This window comes from Aquarana catesbeiana, linkage group LG09 (assembly GCF_042186555.1).
Source record: "Aquarana catesbeiana isolate 2022-GZ linkage group LG09, ASM4218655v1, whole genome shotgun sequence".
Taxonomy (NCBI): domain Eukaryota; kingdom Metazoa; phylum Chordata; class Amphibia; order Anura; family Ranidae; genus Aquarana; species Aquarana catesbeiana.
The window spans coordinates 50,541,529-50,562,794 of NC_133332.1; the positions used below are offsets into that span (position 1 = coordinate 50,541,529).

Consider the following 21,266-nt stretch of genomic DNA (forward strand, 5'->3'; position numbering starts at 1 on the left):
AGAATTCCTCCTAAATTTGGTACAGTGGTACAGTGCACTTACAAACATCTGAATCAATGTTCTATGTAGCAAAAAAAAAGTTCAGCTGTACTGAATCTTGCATTACACATTTTTGGACCATCAAGCTCAATGGCCTGCAGTGCGAGATGGCTGTAAGTCATCATGAGACTTTATTGGGGATTAAACTGGAACCAAGCTACAACTGCTATCTCTGTAACCCATCATCTGTAATCAAGGAAAAAAGGAACTTCATTTGCTCACTTATTTTTTTTTTAATCCCCAATTATGTATTATGCAGCATTATTCTGAATTCAGATACTCACCTGTATTGTTCTGCTGTGATCCGATGATCATGTGTAGCAGCCTAGGTCCTGCGTCGCCATCTTGGGCCTCCTCAGTCAACGGAAGCCAGCCTCCTCTTCTGCGTTCAGGCAACTGGCCTCTGATGGCATATGGCTTTGTAATCCTGATTTGAGGTCTTGAGCTTGCAGACTTCAAAACATCTTGGGTTTGATAAAGCCTCCAATTCTGGGTCAAGGTGATATAGGAAACCTGCAGGTTGTGTGAGGTTGCAGGTACAGGTAATTTGTAAGAAACCACTGTAAAAAAAAAAAAAAAAAAAAAAAAAAAACGTAAAAACTACTCAAGAATGTTTGTGTAAAAACTAGATAGCATCTATACCCAAACACATCAAGTGTAATACAGTGCAGTTATAAACAATGATGAAAACCCCTAAGGGTCAAGTATTCCAAACAACCTCTGAAATAAAAATTAGTTTGATTTATAAATATTTTAAAGATATTCGATTTTAACCACGTATTTGATATTGTAAATGAAAGTGATATTATTTTTTGTTGCGCCTACCTCCAATGAATAATCAAACAATCTGTATTTTCCCTAACTTAATTTACCAACATCACAAGATGAAATTAAAATGAAAAAAAAAAAAAATGAAAACAAATATCGATTATCAATTTCTTCTATCAACTTCTTTTGTGCGATTTTGCAGAAATTTGTTGGGCGACAATTGTGGCAAAATCATGCCACGATTGGGGTGCCATTGAAAGTAACGGGATCGCAAGCACGTACTGTGTTTTTCGGCGATTCAGGAATCGCAAGCAGAATAGCGCAGATTTCGCCCACGATCCGGAGAGCCTAGGTGTGAACGGAGCCTTAGGGGTTTTCACCATTGTTTATAATTGCACTGTATCACACTTGATGTGTTTGGGTATAGATGCTATCTAGTTTTTAAGTATTTTTTTATGGTGGTTTCTTAGTAATTAAGAGTATCATTGTTCCACTAATGTGCAGGAGGGTTTCACCACTATTCATACATTATAAATAGGGTACCACTACACTTTCTTTGTATTATATGTGTGCGCATGTGAAAAGTCATGGGTTCCTTTTTCTTAATTTATTTTTAAGATAAAAAATACATAGTGGCACTTTATTTTGTTCAGCATTGTACAAAATAAGTTCCTTACCGTTTATTCAGGAACCCTAATGTCAGTGAATGAAAAACATGATGCAAAGTCCTTAAAGACAGTTACTTCGGCAGGATCCAACTTACTCGACTTTGCTGTAAAATATATGAAAAACATAAATGTGAGATATTACTGTACGATACAGATTTCTGCTTGTCAGTGAGCAGAGATACACTATACCATCATGGTGCAGCAACTGGCCAGCCATAGGTCCTGCATGACTCTGCATGAGCTTATAGCACAGTGCATTTCTCAATCCGCTCACAGCGATCCACTCGCACTATCGCCACCCCTCCACGCGATCCGTGGCCTTATATTATACTGAGGTAGAGGTGCGGGGAGGAGGACAAGGTGGTGGTGCACTGCTGAATCCAGACTCCTGAAAGAGGCTGTTGCTGCTACCGGGGCCATTGCTTCTCCTCCCGGACAAACAGGAGGCGGGTCCTGAGACCCTATTGGCCGGGAGTCCTAAGAGTCCTGGCCAATATTCTTGATTGGCCAGGAGGAGAAGCAGGAAGACATTAATGAATATTCATTCGTTATGTCACACAAGTGGGTGGGCTCACTGATTGGCTGGGAGGAGAAGACATTAGTAAATATAGAGCCTCCGGATGTAATCATGTGCTTAAAAAAAAATTAAATCCATGCGTCCGGCACCTTGCATGGAGATTAGGGACTGGGCGCATGGATTGAGGGGGTGGCGCCCCTAATGGACGGGCCGCCACTGCGCCCTATTCAACTCTGACAAGTTACTACATAGGTACCACTAAGAAGGGGGCTAGCATGAACAAGACAGTTAGCCCTCGGGTGGTGTTGGTTCAGTTCTAGGTTAGAATGCGTTAGAGGGCTAGGTAGGGCAGCTACTTTTTTCTTTTTTTTAAAAGTGCACCTATGCCCAGGCTATGCACATTATTTCTTAACAGCCATAAAAGAGCTTTAAAACAACCCATCCCTGATCCCTGAAGTTGCTTATATTGTGCATTGCTTATTGCAACACATGGAAAATGCAATATACATTTTAATAAGTGTGTTTTTCAAGATCACATGCCCACATTTCCAACAAACACAGACATAACCCACAAGATGGAGACAGGAAATGACGAAGAGGAAGAAAGTGCATGTAATACGCATGCAAAACGTGTCTTCAAAATTCTGAAGATGTTTCTAAGTAGTTTGAAACTGACTGAAACCCACCTGTAATGCCTGTTCACACCAACGCTTTAGAAGATGCACGTGCGTTTTCCTCAAAGCGCGTACGTTTTATGGGTTTATGGCATTTTAACAGCTCATTTAAAGCAAAATGTACATTTATGTTTTAATTCCCTCTAGAGTTCTCTAGAGTTGTTACATTGTATCTCTTGTTACATAGATACTAAACAAGTAACAAGGCGCAATATGCAGATACCTTACAATATAGTACCTAATAGTCCAGGAATGTGGGTGTACAGATGTGTACACTGGTAATATAAAACCACAGTCTCAGTCAGGGCAGCCACCAAGAAACCAAAAGCGAGTTCCAATAGCTAGAAAAAGACAAGGAATAGTTGCGCCTCTGAGAAATTATCATAAACACTTTATTTTAAATAAAATATCCACTCACATGAAAGTAGGAGAAGGCATGTACAGGAGCGTGGTGAAGGCTGGAAGGCTGAAAAACACAGGGCTGCAGGTAGAAGCTGTATCAGTGTAGCTGGAGCACAATCCAATCCAGGCAAGCAGGGGTGCAGATGACTGAGCACATACACACATAGGTGAAATGCAATGTCCCTGGAGGATGGTATCGGTAGTCCAGTGGAAAAGGAAGGAATCAGTCCAATAATAGCATGAATATCTGTGGAAAGGAGGAGAGAGACGTCTGGCTGGATGGCAGGGCTGCGCTGTATCTCCAGCGATCGTACTGTCCCTGTGTGGTGAGGGAAGAGACACGGCCGTGTATGTGAGATGGAAACGAGGCTTGGAAAGCAGACACAGGCCGGCGCTGAGCCGTGACGTCATCAACATGCGACGCGTTTCTGAAATTGCTAGCTATAGATGGATGGAATAGCCGCATTCCTTTTTCAAGCATGGATACACAATACATGGAGGGGTTTAATATAGGTGGACCGAGGGGCGGAACCAAAAACATGAATGGAGACACAGGCTAATGAAGAGGGGAAGGGGAGGAACTAAGGAAGACAGGAAATGGGGCAGAAAACAGGAAATGGGGCAGAAGACAGGAAATGGGGCAGAAGACAGGAAATGGGGCAGAAGACAGGAAATGGGGCAGAAAATGGGACAGAAAACTGTGAAAACAGGAAATGGGGCAGAAAACAGGAAATGGGGCAGAAAACAGGAAATGGAAAACAGGAAATGGGGCAGAAAATGGGACAGAAAATTGTGAAAACAGGAAATGGGGCAGAAAATGGGACAGAAAACTGTGTGTAAAGAATAATGGAGAAAATATTTTTTGAAAAATAAATAAAAAATGATGATGAAAGTATGACAAGCTAAAAGTAGATATAAATATATGAATATTGTAAATAATATAAATAAATATGTAAATAATAAAAATAGATATATGGTCAGGGAATAAAAAAAAAAAAAAAAAAAAAGTATGCTAGAAAATAAAAAACTATAGAAATAAATATACATGTATAAATATAATAAATGGATATAAATGGATGTAAATATAATGGATAGATATAAATGAATGTTGAGTTTTGGAGAATGTGGAAAAAACAAAAAATTATAAAAAATCATGTAACGGAAGAGTTATATAATATATGAAATTAAGGATATAAGCTGGATGCCATATTGGAGAAAAAGAGACGGAGTATATGTGCACATATACATACGATTGATAGCGAGAGGGAAAAAAAGGGAGGGAAAGAAGAGGAAAAGAAAGGGGGGGGGGGGGGAGAGGAAGGGAAAGGGGGGGGGCAAAGGGAAAAGAAGAAAAAGGGGAGAGGGAGGGGGGGTTTAAAGAGGGGGGGGGTGTTTGAAGGGAGGCAAGCATATACATGTATATACACATACACACACGCATATACACAAGTATGCACATACACACCCATACACAAGAGGCATCACTTCACCTCCACCTTATATCTATCCATTATATTTACATCCATTTATATCCATTAATTATATTTATACATGTATATTTATTTCTATAGTTTTTTATTTTCTAGCATACTTTTTTTTTTTTTTTATTCCCTGACCATATATCTATTTTTATTATTTACATATTTATTTATATTATTTACAATATTCATATATTTATATCTACTTTTAGCTTGTCATACTTTCATCATCATTTTTTATTTATTTTTCAAAAAATATTTTCTCCATTATTCTTTACACACAGTTTTCTGTCCCATTTTCTGCCCCATTTCCTGTTTTCACAATTTTCTGTCCCATTTTCTGCCCCATTTCCTGTTTTCCATTTCCTGTTTTCTGTCCCATTTCCTGTTTTCTGCCCCATTTCCTGTTTTCACAGTTTTCTGTCCCATTTTCTGCCCCATTTCCTGTCTTCTGCCCCATTTCCTGTCTTCTGCCCCATTTCCTGTCTTCTGCCCCATTTCCTGTTTTCTGCCCCATTTCCTGTCTTCCTTAGTTCCTCCCCTTCCCCTCTTCATTAGCCTGTGTCTCCATTCATGTTTTTGGTTCCGCCCCTCGGTCCACCTATATTAAACCCCTCCATGTATTGTGTATCCATGCTTGAAAAAGGAATGCGGCTATTCCATCCATCTATAGCTAGCAATTTCAGAAACGCGTCGCATGTTGATGACGTCACGGCTCGGCGCCGGCCTGTGTCTGCTTTCCAAGCCTCGTTTCCATCTCACATACACGGCCGTGTCTCTTCCCTCACCACACAGGGACAGTACGATCGCTGGAGATACAGCGCAGCCCTGCCATCCAGCCAGACGTCTCTCTCCTCCTTTCCACAGATATTCATGCTATTATTGGACTGATTCCTTCCTTTTCCACTGGACTACTGATACCATCCTCCAGGGACATTGCATTTCACCTATGTGTGTATGTGCTCAGTCATCTGCACCCCTGCTTGCCTGGATTGGATTGTGCTCCAGCTACACTGATACAGCTTCTACCTGCAGCCCTGTGTTTTTCAGCCTTCCAGCCTTCACCACGCTCCTGCACATGCCTTCTCCTGCTTTCATGTGAGTGGATATTTTATTTAAAATAAAGTTTTTATGATAATTTCTCAGAGGCGCCCCTATTCCTTGTCTTGTTACATAGATGTATGCATTTCCTATTCTCCAAAATGTGATTTACTACTATCAATAATAAAAGAACTTTCGCTCTCTAAAAAAGGTCTCCTCTTCATGGGAGGGACCGCAGAGAAAGGTAAATAAGAGAGCTGATATCTGGGATGGTCGTGATGGGAAAACCTAAAAGCCATTCAGCCATTTAATACTAACCACATACTGTACATGATATGATCCTATGAAAAATACCTCTGTGTTCCTAAAGAAGTTAAAGTGTGAAACGTGTTAAACTGAGATACTCTATGCTTCCAAGATAACTGTACTATATAAATATATATACAGTGCCTTGCAAAAGTATTCACCCCCTTGGCATTTTTTGTGTTTTGTTGCCTCACAACCTGGAATTAACATGGATTGTTTGAGGATTTGCATCATTTAATTTACAGAACATGCCCACAACTTTAAAGATTTTTTTTTTTTTATTGTGAAGCAAAGAACAAATATGACAAAATAACAGAAAAAGTCAATGTGCATAACTATTCACCCCCCCCTAAAGTCAATACTTTGTAGAGCCACCTTTTGCGGCTATCACAGCTCCAAGTCACTTTGAGCTTGCCACATCTTACCACTAGGATTTTTGCCCATTCCTCCTTGCAAAACTGCTCCAGCTCCATCAAGTTGGATGGTTTGCACTTGTGAACAGCAATCTTTGAGTCTGACCACAGATTTTCTTTTGGATGAGGTCTGGTCTTTGACTAGGCCATTCCAACACATTTACATGTTTCCACTTAAATCACTCAAGTGTTGCTTTAGCAGTGTGTTTGGGGTCATTGTCCTGCTGGAAGGTGAACCTCCGTCCTAGGCTCAAATCACACACAGAGTGGTACAGGTTTTGCTTGAGAATATCCCTGTATTTAGCACCATCCATCTTTCCCTCAACTCTGACCAGTTTCCCAGTCCTGACTGCTGAAAAACATCCCCACAGCATGATGCTGCCACCACCATGTTTCACTGTAGGGATGGTGTTCTGTGGGTGATGTGATGTGTTGGGTTTGCACCAGACATAGCGTTTTCTTTGATTAAAATTTTTACCCCGTCCTGAAGAAGCGTTTTTTTTGGGTTTTGATTAATACCATAGTGGAAAAAATAGTATCTAACAGGGTCTAATGTCTACACATGGTAATGTATTGTACATCTATTCACTATATTTTTAAAATGTTTCTTGGTAATATGAATTTTTTAAAAATTACAAATATAATATTTTAAAAAATAAAAATATTACAAATTCCACTTTATGGAAGTGTTTTAGTGCTGAGAAAAAAAAATGCCCTTTTTATTGAAAAGATCCGATTACACAACTTTGCAGACACCCCAGCAGTTGGCTGTAAAATCCAACCTCTGATTGATTGCCCACACAAGACTGCCTTCCTATGTTGTCACTCAGTGGAGCGCCAGTTGTCCCTAGGACAGGAAGTAATGAAAAAATCTCTTTAACAGAGACACAGGCAAAAAATAAGAGTTAGAAGTTGCCAATGTTATTGCTGCTTTCCTAATCGGAATACATTACATAAGAGAAAATCAATTCACTCTGACAACTTCTAATCCCTACCTATGCTAAACAGAACTGATTAAAAATAGTTTTGGCTGGAGAGCCCATTAAAGCCAAGGAACACTCCAGACTCATTTAATTTTTTACTTAATAAATATTTATTCGTTGTTCGTAGAGAAATATTTAATGACTTACATAACAGATAAAGAGCAGTAACTGGATCCTTATTTCTTCCATTCCAGACAATCAATGAGTCTCCTACCGATCGATGGAACACTACAAAATAATCTCTATCTATAAAAAAACCCACAAATGTACAAGATCAAATATTGTTTCATTATGTTCAATGAATATTTTTTCACAACTGTTTCAGAAATAAATTAGAGGGTGATGTAGAGGGGTGAAGTAACATGCCTTAGAGATTAGGACAGTGGAAGGAATTAAGTAGTTTAGCAAAAGACAACGGGGCAGGACTGACACAATTCCATCTACGAAAATGCTGTGTTGTCAACCCAAAGCAGGACCTGGGAGATAAGGGCATTTCACAAAGATCAACAAGTATTTTCTGTCCTTGGAGAGTCCACTTCAATACAGGGCACGTTTACCCGCTTCCTGCCCAGGCCAATTTTCAGCTTTCAGCGCTGTCACACTTTGAATGACAATTGCACGGTCATGCAACACTGTACCCAAACTAAATTTTTATTTAACTAAACTATTTAACTAAAGCTTTCTTTTGGTGGTATTTAATCACCACTGGGTTTTTAATTTTTTTCATAAATAAATAATAAAAGACTGAAAATGTTGCCATAAAAAGCACGTTTTTCTTCATTTCTGTTATAAAATTTTGCAAATAGACTATTGTTCTTCATATATTTAGGCCAAAATGTATTCTGCTAAATTTCTTTGGTGAATATAACCCAAATCAGTGTATATTATTTAGTCCGTAGGAAAGTTATAGAATCCACAAACTATGGTATATATCTGAAAATTGATCAGTCCTGATGTACTGATGGCCTATCTCATTTCTTGAGGCTCAAAAACACCAGGACAGTACAAATCCCTTAAATGACCCCTTTTTTGGAAAGTAGACAGTCCAAGCTAAAAAATTAAGAAAAAGAAAAAATGTCACCATTGCAGTACAGCATCATTTATCTGCTATGGTGTGATCAGGGACACTGACTGGTGATAGTACGAAAAAAAAATAGTAATTATCATAATAAATAACAATATTTGTCTCTTAATTACTATTTTTACTTTTTTTTTATTTATGATTTTTTAACACACTATGACCAGAGCAATATAATATTACCATAGTAACATTGTACTACTCTGGGGAAGTGATCAGGATTTATTATTTTTTTTTACACATTATAATTGCTTATATCAGTGGTCTCCAAACTGCAGCCAGGGAACCAGATGTAGCCCTATCCTTGCCTTTATTTTGCCCTTGGGACAGTATTCCACCAACTGACATTAATGATGGAGCACCATTCCCCTACTGACACCATCAATGGGGCACTATTCTTCTCATTGATATCACCAATGGGGTTCTATTCCTCCAATTAAAACCAATGATGGGGCACTGATGGCCAGGCCTTTTCTACTCCCAGTGGCCACAGTCTGGCTCTCCTAAAGCCAGAAGGACAGTAAACTGTCTTAGAAAGTTTGGAGAGCCCTGGCTTATAGCAGTGAATTTAATTGCTATAAGCAATACATTTGCTAAATGAAACTGATTAATTTAGTTTGTTTTGTTGTGATTAGCTGTGATTGGCCAGAGCTAATCACATGGTACAGATAGGCTGTGATTGGCCCTGTCTGTACCATGTGATCACATTGACCAATCACAGCTAGCAACACAATTGTACACAATGGATGGCATGAAAGGAAGCTATCTATTGTTTACAACTGTCATTTGATCTGCTGTGATTGGTCACAGCGGTCTCATGGTACTGACAGATCACACCACAGCACAGCCCTGGAGGACATCATATGATGCTCACTCAGATCGACGAAAGGTCCGCCTGACCATCATTTTGTCACAGGCTGGGCAGGAACTGTTTAAAGGAGAATTTGGATTTGGTAAAGAAACTGCAATCTGTATGACACTGTCCCACGCAGGCTAAAAGATCACCTGACCTGCTGATCTCAGTCTGCTTGTAGTGGAGAGCAGTGACTGCCTGTCGCCAGACCCCACCCGCTCTGCTCCTCCAGCACTCACTGGGGTGCTAGGCTGGAGGCATTGGCTTGGGCTCTTAGTCATGCCCTGAAGAGTGGAGCTGGCTGTCAATCAGGCAGCTGGATGGATACTGACAACAATGTGAGGACTGTTTCGGAACTTGGCGCTGCTCTGCCCCATCAGCTGATAGACTGTCATACCTTTCTTTTAAGAAGGATAAGACATTGGGAAATTTACATGTTTTTGACTTGTCCTGTAAGGTACCTTAGAGCAGTGGTCATCAACCCTGTCTTCAGGGCCCATTAACAGACCAGGTTTGCAAGATAACTGAAATACATGACAGGTGATATCATTTGTTGCTCAGTGATTGCAGTATTCTAGTCTGCATCTCCCAAAGGTAATACATAAAACCTGGCCTGTTAGTGGGCCCTGAGGACAGGGTTGATGACCACTGCCTTAGAGCTCAATTTCAAGCAAGTGTAACCTGCTAGAATAACTGTAATCATGTCTAGCCATTCATCTGATTTTAGAATAGCTAGCTTGGTGACCTCACTTCTCTTCGCAATGCAGCTTGGTCATCAGCAGGCCCCAGGCTGCTGATTGGATAATAATATACACAGCTAGGAACAAACTGTATGGGGTGGAGGGGCTTATAAGAGTTTGGGAGGGTTAAATTCAGAAGTTATAAATGTTACAAATTTTTTAGATGCATGAAATAAAGTGAGCATGTTAGCTCCCACAGAGGTCATGGTGGTATGTTAGCTCCAGCAGGGGTCATGGTGGTATGTTAGCTCCAGCGGAGATCATGGTGGTTGGGAATGTTAAGTTAGAAGTAGCAGGTACTGGACTAAAGCTCGGGGGCCAATATCTTTCACTTAGACAAGCTACAGCAATGCTTAGTTTACTTACCAACAATGTCCTCAAACTTGTGATTACTATTCTCCATTGTTGTGTTCTTCTCCAGTGTTATTTTTATTCTGCAGTAATTGAATAGATTTGTAAAAATACAATGTGGTAAATATAATAAAAATGGTATAAAATATTAGTATAAGGAACACTTTATAGGATAAGTTCAGCTTTGGGAACCTGTTTTTAGGGTGGAACATGTGACATGTTCCTGCTCCTGCAGTGGCTCTGCGACCTAAGCCCTCTGTAGGACAGCAGTATCAGGAGAAGTTCCCCGTACAAGCTGTCACTTTTTGAAAAGAGCGCAGCCATGCGGGACTCCACCCACACGGCCGCTTCATTCACAGAGTTCTGTAAATTAATGAACTACAACTACCGACAGCCTTTGCGGCGATCGGCTTGTAATTCTCAATGAACTACAACGGTGCTGATGAGCGCTGTATTAGTTCATTGATTCATCCTGCCAGTGTGAAACCGCCTGCCCGTACGATGTACAACCAGACAGAGACACTGACAGTCTGCGGGAGACCTGCAAGGCAGCAGCGATCTGCTGATCACGGGTGCAATGCTTTCCATTCTCCTAAAAAAATAAAAAAAATAGTAAATGCACATTTTTTGACCTGCAAAAAAGTGCACTTAATATTTTTTTTTAAAAGGTGAACTTATCCTTTAAACAAAAGAAAAATAAAATAAAGTTTACCAAAAACCATATTCATTTTTAATAGTACACTAGCAAATGTTCCGGGGTCTTGGTTGAGGTTGGTGCAGGTTGTTGATTGTGGTAGTTTTGTGTATGTGGAATATTTCTTGTAATATATTACATTTAGATTCTTTTGTATGTATGTGTTATGAAATGAAGTGGGCAGAGGAGAACTGAGCCAACTCTGAGGTGTCAACTGATCTTCGCCTCATTCCCTTAGCAAGGGTAAATTCCCTTATAAAATTCCTTCTTTTATAAATCAATCCCAATGGCTTTGATGGAGTAGGGCTTAAGGGGCCAACTGAAAAGTGTATTGCCCCAATAGGTTAATAGTGTTAAATTTAGTTTTAGGACTCCATGTATCCAGGGAGAGCAGAAATTGTTTAATAATGTCTCTTCTGGGTTCTGCTGTTGCAGGTTCCTTTACTTTCTCCTGCATCCCACTAAGTTATGGGATATAGTGGGTGGAAAAACACAGACCCTGGCCTGCATATTAAAGTGGATGGAAACCCTCTCCTAAGCCCAGTGAAGTGAACAGCCTCAGATGATACACAGAGATGAAACAAATCTCCCTACATAAGTTTTACATGTATATATGCAGTCTTTCCCTTTCTACACTCTTTGGAAAGTGCAGATCATGTTAAAAATCTGTTTTCCTGTTTCAGCAGCACATAGGGGTGGGTGTGGAGTCTAGGCTCACACTGTGTGAGAGCGGATTGGAGGGAAGGCACACACCCCCCTCCACAAATGAAGGAACATGCAGAGCTGTAGTCTGAATGGACAAGCTCTTTGCTAATCTGCCTCTAAGCTCTCTCCAACACAAATTTTCAGCTGCTATCTCGTGTGTCAGAGAACTTGTCAGAAGTAACTCTGCTGATAACAGAGAAAGGGAGCAGCAGAAAGACACTGTGTTTAGAGCTTTGGAGAGAGATAAGCAAACACTACAGATATATGTGCTTAGGTCAAGTTTCATGAATGGGGTTTACAACCACTTTAATGGCTCTTCAGCCAATCCCTGGTCAGTGCAGTGAGTGACCAGCAGGGGGTTAAAAGGGGTATAAATAGGCTGGGATCCAGAACAGAGGCCTCTTGTTCCTGGGGAAGTAAGACCCAGCCTGAGGGCTGTGCATCCTTGGGAGTTTACCTGCAGCTGAAAGAGTTCTTTTCGGGGCCCTGGCTTCTGCTTTGAATGGGGGCCTAGCCTTCTGAATTCGCAGAGAGCTCATCTAAGGATCCAGGACACAGGTAATTGAAGTACAGAAACAAATTTATACTGCAGGCGGTAACACAGTATTCAGGACACAGTGAGTACCAGCCTTCTGGACTTAGAGACTTTCTGTGGCCTCATTTGGGAGAGCTTTTTTTGTACATTCAGGACTATACTTCTGTTGAGTACCAGCTTACCTTTACTTTAAGAGGGGTGCCCTCATCCAGAAGGAAGGTTTTAGTGCAGGGTTGTCTTAATGAGAGGGCACACCTGGGCACTGCCCAGGGGACCCAGCTGCATGGGGGGCCCCTGCACTTTCCTCAAAGCAGCTGGTCCTTGAGCCCATGCTGCCCAGAAATAGGGGGCCCAATGATTTCACTGAGATTGGTGGATATAAAGGGGAGGCAGAGCTGGCAGTGACACGCTGTGCTGTGCAGAACGATACCTATTATTTCACATCCAGCAGGGAGGGGCTGGGCCGGAGCGCCAGTGATGCTCTGACCCCCCCGCATGCAGCTTGAATGCTTGAGACTCGAAGGCTGCGGGGTAGGAGCTGGAGTGGGAGCTGCTGAGTCGGCAGCACTGAGAGCCCACCTGCGGAAGTAGCATTGTGGGTGGTGTCTTGGTGAGCCCAGCTGTCCAGCACTGTTTGCACCGAAAGGCTTGGAATGCCCGGAGTGATTCTCCCTCCTCCGCCCCTCCTTCTGCCTGCTTAATTGGTATTGGTGAGTGCAGTGCTGGAGGTGGGCACAGAGCCAAAAGTTTATATGCACTGTATCTCAACTGGAAAAGGGGGTACTACATGGATGGAATAATGGTGCTGGGGGATATCAAGGGTGTATGTGGGAAAACAATGCTGAGGGGGGATCTGGAGTGTATAGGGAGTAGCAATGCTTGGGGTAACTTGGGTGGCTATAGTGCTAGAGGTATCAGGGATGTAGAGAGGCCACAGTGTAGGGGTATCAGGGATGTAGTGGGGTCACAAATTACAAGGGGTATCTTATGGTATATGGTTACAGTGCTGGGGGGAATATCTAGGGTGTAGAGGGGAGAGAGTGCTGGGGGGATATCTGGGGTGTAGAGGGGTCAGAGTGCTGGGGGGATATCTGGGGTGTAGAGGGGTCAGAGTGCTAGGGGGATATCTAGGGTGTAGAGGGGCCATAGTGCTGGGGAGGCATCAATCTAGCAGATATATTATATGCGCAGGACAGCTTTGTTGTATGTAGTAACAACTTTATGTATGTAGTATTTTCCCACTGTTTCTTTACTGTAGAGAATGATTGTTTATGTAGTTAATGCGGAGCTCCACCCAAAAGGGGAAGCTCCGCTTGTCTGCCTCCTACCGACTTGATGTCTGTTTACCTGCACTGTTTCCATTGTAGGGGCCCCAGAGCATTACTTTGCCAGGGGCCCATGATGCTATTAAGACAGCCCTGTTTTAGTGTCCTCTACTACAGTTTGTTTGAAGTTTATTGGAGTATCCCTGGGCTCACCCTATCCCAGTTTTACCTGGCTGCTGTGTGCCTATCAGGCAATGGAACCTGAGACCAAACTGTCAGACCAGTTCTAGATCTGTAGATCTGAAAAGTATAACTCAGCAGGTTATGGAGAGCGGGGGCAAAAGGAACCAAAAAACTTTTCTACTGAACCAGTGCAAAGCAAAGTAGAACCTTCCTAGGATAGAAGATATTACATGTCTCATTTCATCAAAAATCCAAAGAATAATAAGGGAATTATATCTAAGTTTTTTATAGTAGGTAGAGTTAGTCAAATTATTTATTTGTCCCTTTGGCCAAATGCATTGTTATTCCACACTGCATCAAGCTGTTTCAGGCTGGGTTCACACCTATGCGAATTGGAATGCGGCTTTCCCCGCATCCAATTCGCATAGCAGAAGAATGTGGCCGGCTCTCTGTGGAGCAGGTTCACATATCTCCGGGGCGACTGCAGAGCGCACTGCGCAGAAACGTGCGTCTTTGGATCCGTTTCAGGGCTAAATTCAGGCAAAGATTCAGCCCTAATTCGTCCCTGAAATGGAGAACAGGGATGCACAGCGTTCCTGTGCAATCCGCGGCTGGTTTAGGTGTGAACCGAGCCTCCAGCTAGGTTGCCATGACCAGTGCAGTATATGGGAACAATGGTTTTAATGGGAAAGGACTTGAAGACTAACAAGGAAATATATGGTGAGGTGGGCCAAAAATAAACAAAAAGCCCTCCTGCGAACCAGTGCAATGCACAGCAGAGTATTTTTGGAACACCACGCGACATAATGTGCATTGATTTGTATTATTATGCCTGTTGCCTTTTAATACAAAGTGAATTAAAATGCATGTTGCTTGGTCACACGTTACACATTTTATTGCTACACATTTGATCTCCCCCATATCTGCAATCCAAAGTGGTGTATTCTAGGAGTGCTGGAGGATATAGATTTGGGCTCCTACCATGGGCTTTTCGCAGAACTTTTTCAGGAGGGGGGCATCATTTTAAGGTGACCCATTCTCTGCCATTTTTGACAATGTCATGAAGGGGAGGGGCTTAGTCATTATCACATAAAGTGCAGGACAGGCCAGGGTCCCCCTTATAGATCCCCCTTCATAGCAGGCCAGGGCAGGTCCCCCAAAGAATAGATCCCCCTTTACTTAGTCTTCTTATGCCGCGTACACACGGTCGGACTTTCTGTCCTACTTGGTCCGGCACACTTTCCGACGGACTTTGTCCGCCAGGTGCGCCGGACTTTAAAACGGACGGACTTGCCCACACACGACCGGACTTTGCGGCGGGCTAAGTCCGCCCGTTTTTCCGACGGACTTTCGCCGGAGTTACGGCGGACTTTCAGAATGAACGAACTTGCCCACACACGGACAAGTCTGTTCATTTTGAACGTGACTCAGGTGCGACGGGACTAGAAAAGGATGTCAATCTTGCCGCTTTTATCGGCGAGATTGACACCTTGCGAGCCCCGTCGCGGGGCATACCAGGCCCTTAGGTCTGATATGGATTATAAAGGGGAACCCCCCTACGCCGAAAAAAACGGCATGGGGTCCCCACTAAGATCCATACCAGACCCCGATCCGAGCACGCAGCCCGGCCGGTCAGGAAAGGGGGTGGGGACGAGCGAGCGCCCCCCCTCCTGAACCGTACCAGGCCGCATGCCCTCAACATGGGGGGTGGGTGCTTTGGGGGAGGGGGGCGCCCTGCGGGCCCCCCCACCCCAAAGCACCTTGTCCCCATGTTGATGAGGACAAGGGCCCCTTCCCGACAACCCTGGCCGTTGGTTGTCGGGGTCTGCGTCACCCAGTGACCACGCCCCCTAAAATGTCACAGTCCCAGCATGCCCAGGGACTGTGACCTCATAAGGGGGCGGGGTCTCCGCCTATATAAGTCACAACGCAGCCCTCAGAGAACAGTCCAGCCGGAGAGAGCGTCGTGTCAACATCTGGAGAAGAGAAGAGAAGACGAGAAGCCCAGAAGTCCGGACCTCTGCTGGCAAGAGAGCTACCTGAAGACAGCGGAGGAGCCGGCCGAAGGACTGGAACACCGGGAGAAGAGAGCGGAGAAGAACCAACCGGACGCCGGGAGAAGATGAACCGGAGGGACCCCCGAAGCCGGAAGAAGACCCCCGAAGACGGAGGAAGACCCCCCCGAGCTGTTTAATAAAATATTTTAAAAACCTGTGTAGTGTTTTATTATTTACACTTTTTCCCTAGGTGAATGGGTAGGAGTACCATGTACCCCATACTCATTCACATAAGGTGGGGGGCCGGGATCTGGGGGCCCTCTTATTATAGGGGGCTCCCGGATTCCGATAAGCCCCCCGCCCGCAGACCCCGACAACCAACGGCCAGGGTTGTCGGGAAGAGGCCCTTGTCCTCATCAACATGGGGACAAGGTGCTTTGGGGTGGGGGGGCCCGCAGGGCTGTCCGCTAGAAACTGAGTCCGACGGAAAGATTTAAAACATGTTTCAAATCTAGGTCCGGCGGGCTTTTGGGAAAAAGTCCGCCAGAAAAGTCCGCCGGCGCCTACACACGGGCGGATTGTCCGGCACACTCTGGTCCGCCGGACCAAGTATGCCGGAAAGTCCGACCGTGTGTACGCGGCATTACTCTTTCGTTTTTTTTCACCACTCCACATTACATGATGGGCACAGCACATTACACAGTGGGCACTGTACATTACACAGTGGAAACACCACACCACATGTGGGCACACCACACCACATTACATAAGGGTACATCACACCACATGACATGGTGGGCACAGCACATTACACAGAGGGCACACTACTTCGCACTACCTGGTGGGCACTGTACAGCACAGCAGATGATATGGTGGGCACAGCACATTACACAGAGGGCACACTACTCTGCATTACATGGTGGGCACTGTACAGCACAGCAGATGACATGGTGGGCACAGCACATTACACAGAGGGCACACTACTCTGCATTACATGGTGGGCACTTTACAGCACAGCAGATGGTGGCAGGTGACGTGGCAAGTGACAATCCGCAATGTGTGGAAGGCGATGTGACAATCCGCATCTGGTGGAAAGGTGACGTGGCAAGTGACAATCTGCATCTGGTGGCAGGTGACGTGACAATCCGGATCTGGTGGCAGGTGACGTGGCAAGTGACAATTGTAGCAGGCAAGTGACAATCCGCATCTGGGGGCAGGTGACGTGGCAAGTGACAAACCGCATCTGGTGGAAAGTGACAATTGTAGCAGGCAAGTGACAATCTGCATCTGGGGGCAGGTGACATGGAAAGTGAAAATCTGCAATGTGTGACAGGGTATGTGGCAAGTGACAATCCGCAATGTGTGGCAGGTGATGTGGCAAGTGACAATCTGCATCTGGTGGCAGGCGATGTGGGGGAAAAAATCATTTTGGCCCCAAAGGTCAGTTTCTGCACAATCCTCCCTGTTTACTGACCTAATTTTAGCAGAATGGTAGATCTTCTTCCTCCTGGGCTCCTGCAGGATGACATTAGCGCCCTTCCCCCACACAGCTGCCTGAAGCTCCCGGAGACTGAGAGGATCTGTATGTGCAGATCTTGTGATAGGAGCTGGGCAGCACTGACAGCTTTGGCGCCCTTCCTCTTCCTTTAGCTTGCGGCGCCTGGGTGCAGTGCACCCTGTGCACCCATTTCGGGGGGGGGGGCACTTGACCCCCCTTGACCCCCCTTGTGGACGCCCATGGCTCATACCAAAAACAGTTCCTTCGTTATATGTTGGTTTATGCAAGGAAATCTGTGGTTTTACAGTGGATTCATTTGGAGGTAGTCTCCATTAATCTGTGGAAGAATCTGATTAACCACGTGTTACCTATCTATAGGTTGACCTATGAAGCCAGGGGATGCCCTCATAAATTTGATAAGATCTGGGGACAGTGGGTGGAATTACTTGACACCTGTGAGCTACCTGATCCTTAAAGGAGAAGTACAGCCAAAGATCGTTTGGCTGTACGTCTCCTATGGATCACAGGAGTGCAGTTCGTTTTGCACTCCTGTGACCCGTTTTCAGCAGAGAGCGGTCCACTCTCTGCTGACGTCACAGAAATCAGTCTGGGCACCGCGTCATCGTGACAATGGGAGTCAAGATCCGCCAGGTGCCTGGACTGACATCCTGCTCAGCCTCTCAGTGAGCCGCTGAGACCCTGAGTGGGCCGCTCCACGCCCCTCCACAGCTCAGCACTCCAGTGAGCGAGGAGGAGCAGAGAATCAGCAGCTCTCTGCTCGGGGAGCTGTCAGAACCGAGCAATTGGCAGTGTTCGATCGCTCGGTTCTCAGTCTAGAGAAGCTGGGTGATAGATGCTGCGTCCACTAAGGTAAGTATTAATCAGAAAAAAAAACAAACCTATACTTCTCTTTTAAATTGTTGTCTCTCTGTATGAAAAGTAATGGGACTTGTATAATATCTAGAGTCTAGCATACTCTGCTATCTGATCCAAAATTCATGATATTGGCATTTATTTGCTCAGAAAGGAAATGGTTTGCACAGTTTTAAGCCACTGCTACTTAATTTATATCCTGAAGGCTCTTTCTTTAGACCTCTGAATACAGAAGTTTTTCTGGTTTGTTTCGTTTTTTTGTTTTCTTCTTGCATATGTTGTACTATTATTTTATATTATATTATTCACTGTATTCTTGTATACAGCTCTGACTCATCCTAACCAGAACAGATAGTCGTAATAGTATTACCCTATTGTTCCATTCTTCCTGTATTGGAGCTTGGTGCTTCTACCGAAATGTATATGTCATGCACATGTGCTGTATATACTGTACTTATTTTATATACTTAATAAAAACACAATGCTTATTGCTAACAGTTAGGGTTTTTTTTTTAGATAGTAGCAAACAGCCTAAAGCCTTGTACACACGATTGGATTTTCCGCAGACAAATGACTTTTGTCCAAAGGGTGTGTGCCTGGATTTTTTCTTGCATACAAACGATACACAATTGTCGGCCAACAAACACGAAGGTAGTGACATACTAGACGTACTACGAGCCGATAAAGAGGAAGTTCAATTGTCAGGCGCCACCCTTTGGGCTCCTTCTGCTAATTTCATGTTAGTAGAAGTTTGGTGAGTGTTGATTCGCGCTTTTCATTTTGCGCTTTTCATTTTATTTCTGAACGGCCGTTCGTCAATCAGACATGTTGCGTAATCGGAGGAGATAACGTATTATTTATTATTGGCCTTGGAGTTATTGCTTTGACCCAAGTCCAGGAACAGGAGGAGGAGGATTTCTTGGACCAAAAATTGGTTGCTTTATTAATCGTGACAAATTATGTCATATGCCTTTGCTGCGGGAGCTCCAGGAGAATAATCCAGATGATTTTCGGAATTATCTCTGAATGACGGACCCCTGCTTTCACCAACTCTTGGAACTGCTGACCCACTATATCAAGAAGCAGGACTCATGCACGAGGCTTTTATTTTATTTTTTGGTTGAATAATAATGATTTGATTCGTTATATTTTCTATATTTTTGGATGCATAGAATGCACTTTTTGGTTAAGTTCTATTGGCAGATAGCATGTCTAATTTTATTTGTTTTCTTTTTTTAATGCACAATAAAACAATTGTGTAGAATAATACTTGGCTATGTGTTTTACTTCAAACGACAGTTTGGGAGTAGGCAGTTACATTTAAAAAAATACAATGTAAAATTAACAAGGGACACCAACATAGTTGTATCTTTGATCTTAAAAACTACAGGATAATGGTACGTTTGGCAGAACTCAGTATCACCAGCAAAGCAGCTTTGTTATTATCCCATTAAATCCCATTATTATCCCATTATCCCATTAAAGAAGAAGAGAATGTGCGCTGCATTTCGAGATTTCATAATTTGCCACGTCACGAATGTTAATTCTCGATTACGAACGCTAGTTTACAAGACCTACTGCTTCTGGCTCGTCCTTGCTTCTGAGCATGCGCGTTTGTATTTTGGACTTTTGTCTGATGGACTTGTGTACACACGATCGGAAAATCCGACAACAGACATTTTAAAGCCTGTCATCCAACATTTGTCCGCGGAAAAGCTGACACCAATTGTCCGATGGAACGTACAAACGGTCGGATTTTCCACCAACAGCCTGTCATCATACAATTCCCGTGGGAAAATCTGATCGTGTGTACGAGGCTTAAGAGTAAATGTCAACAGGCATGGTTTTCCTGCATTTGATGTGCATTTGACACATCAAATGCTAAATGTTACATACAGTTTACACAGTGCTAACAACTGCTTCATTGATTAGTAAAGGAATTAGTTTGCTTGGGCCAACTTTTTCCAAACTATTTAAAGTCCTAGTATTCCTGGAGTTTGGCTTTTTTTACACGGGCACCTCCGCCTGACAGACTCTGCTTGCTCAGAGGGGGATCACTCCGCTGATCCCCGCTGAGCAGGTGGATGACAGGTCCATCTCCTCTCACTGCGTAGAGTCCCACTCTCCTCTATGGGGAGATCAGGTGAAAAAAGACCGCCTGTCTGTTTTCAACCGATCATATCCGATCCGCCAGATAGATGGAAAATAGGACCACTACCTGTCTGGATTTGGCGGACAGGATCGGATCGGATAGTTGAGGATGTCAGTGGACACCTCTGACATCCGCCGCTCCATAGGAGTGAGTGAAGGGTTTGATCAGGTCCGTCTGAAAAACTGACAGGTAGACCTGATCAGACAGCCCGTGTGAAAGGGGCCTTAAGGACTGACAATCTGTTCATTTACCGACAATATTGTTTAACCTGCACATGGATTTGCTTACCCATCCTCCTGTGAGACAATCACTTGCTGATCCTGTCCTGTAAATTCCATCTCTGTTGGAAAGTTTAGCTCTTTCCTGGATAAATAAGTAGCAGACGCTTCCACCTTCCATTTACCTGAAAGCTGAGTGAAGAAAGTCACAATTAGTCTAAATAAACGTTTTTTCTGATAAAAAAAAAAAAAAAAGAGGACCAGTTAAATGCAGACAATAACGCATTATACAAATACTTGAACCTTTAGCATTTAGCACCTAATCAGTTGAAAAAAAGTTGCGGGATTAAACTCACCCCGAGTTACTCAAGCCTATACCAGGCCAATTTCCCCTTGCTTTTTGGGAAATTGGCAGTTATGCTTAACTCTTGGTCTGCCCTCCCTCTGTCCTGGTTCGGAAGGATTGCAACTATTCGTATGACCTATCTTCCAAAATTGCTCTATTATTTCAGGGTTCTACCGGTCCACGTTCCACCCCATATTATACGCATTCAGCAACGTAAAATTATGCAATTTATATGGGGTTCTACGAGACCCAGAATCAATAAACGGGTGTTGTATGCCCGCAGGGTCAATGGCGGCCTCTCGGTCCCCAATCTGCAACCTTATTACACGGCGGCAGCTATTGCCCCGCTATCACATCTCCATGAAAAACAGCAGATGCCGTTGTGGGCCGTCATTGACCTGGTGGACTCCCATCCGATACCACTGGCCTCTCTTCCCTGGCTCCCCAAGGCCCACCGCCCAACCAACATAGGTCCATGTTTGGCTCACT

The 21,266-nt window shown here is 43.7% G+C and overlaps 1 protein-coding gene across 1 annotated transcript in view; it reads right to left on the bottom strand.

The window, feature by feature from the left end:
• Positions 1-384: 384 nt before the first annotated feature.
• The window catches only part of LOC141107618 (uncharacterized), a gene marked incomplete in the record, with an annotated part of 110,163 nt that continues 89,281 nt past the window's right edge, over positions 385-21,266 (bottom strand). Inside the window, 5 exon segments of the mRNA XM_073598474.1 lie at positions 385-599; positions 1,485-1,579; positions 7,437-7,535; positions 10,327-10,394; positions 20,502-20,623. Coding sequence (XP_073454575.1) covers positions 1,488-1,579; positions 7,437-7,535; positions 10,327-10,394; positions 20,502-20,623 — 381 coding nt within the window.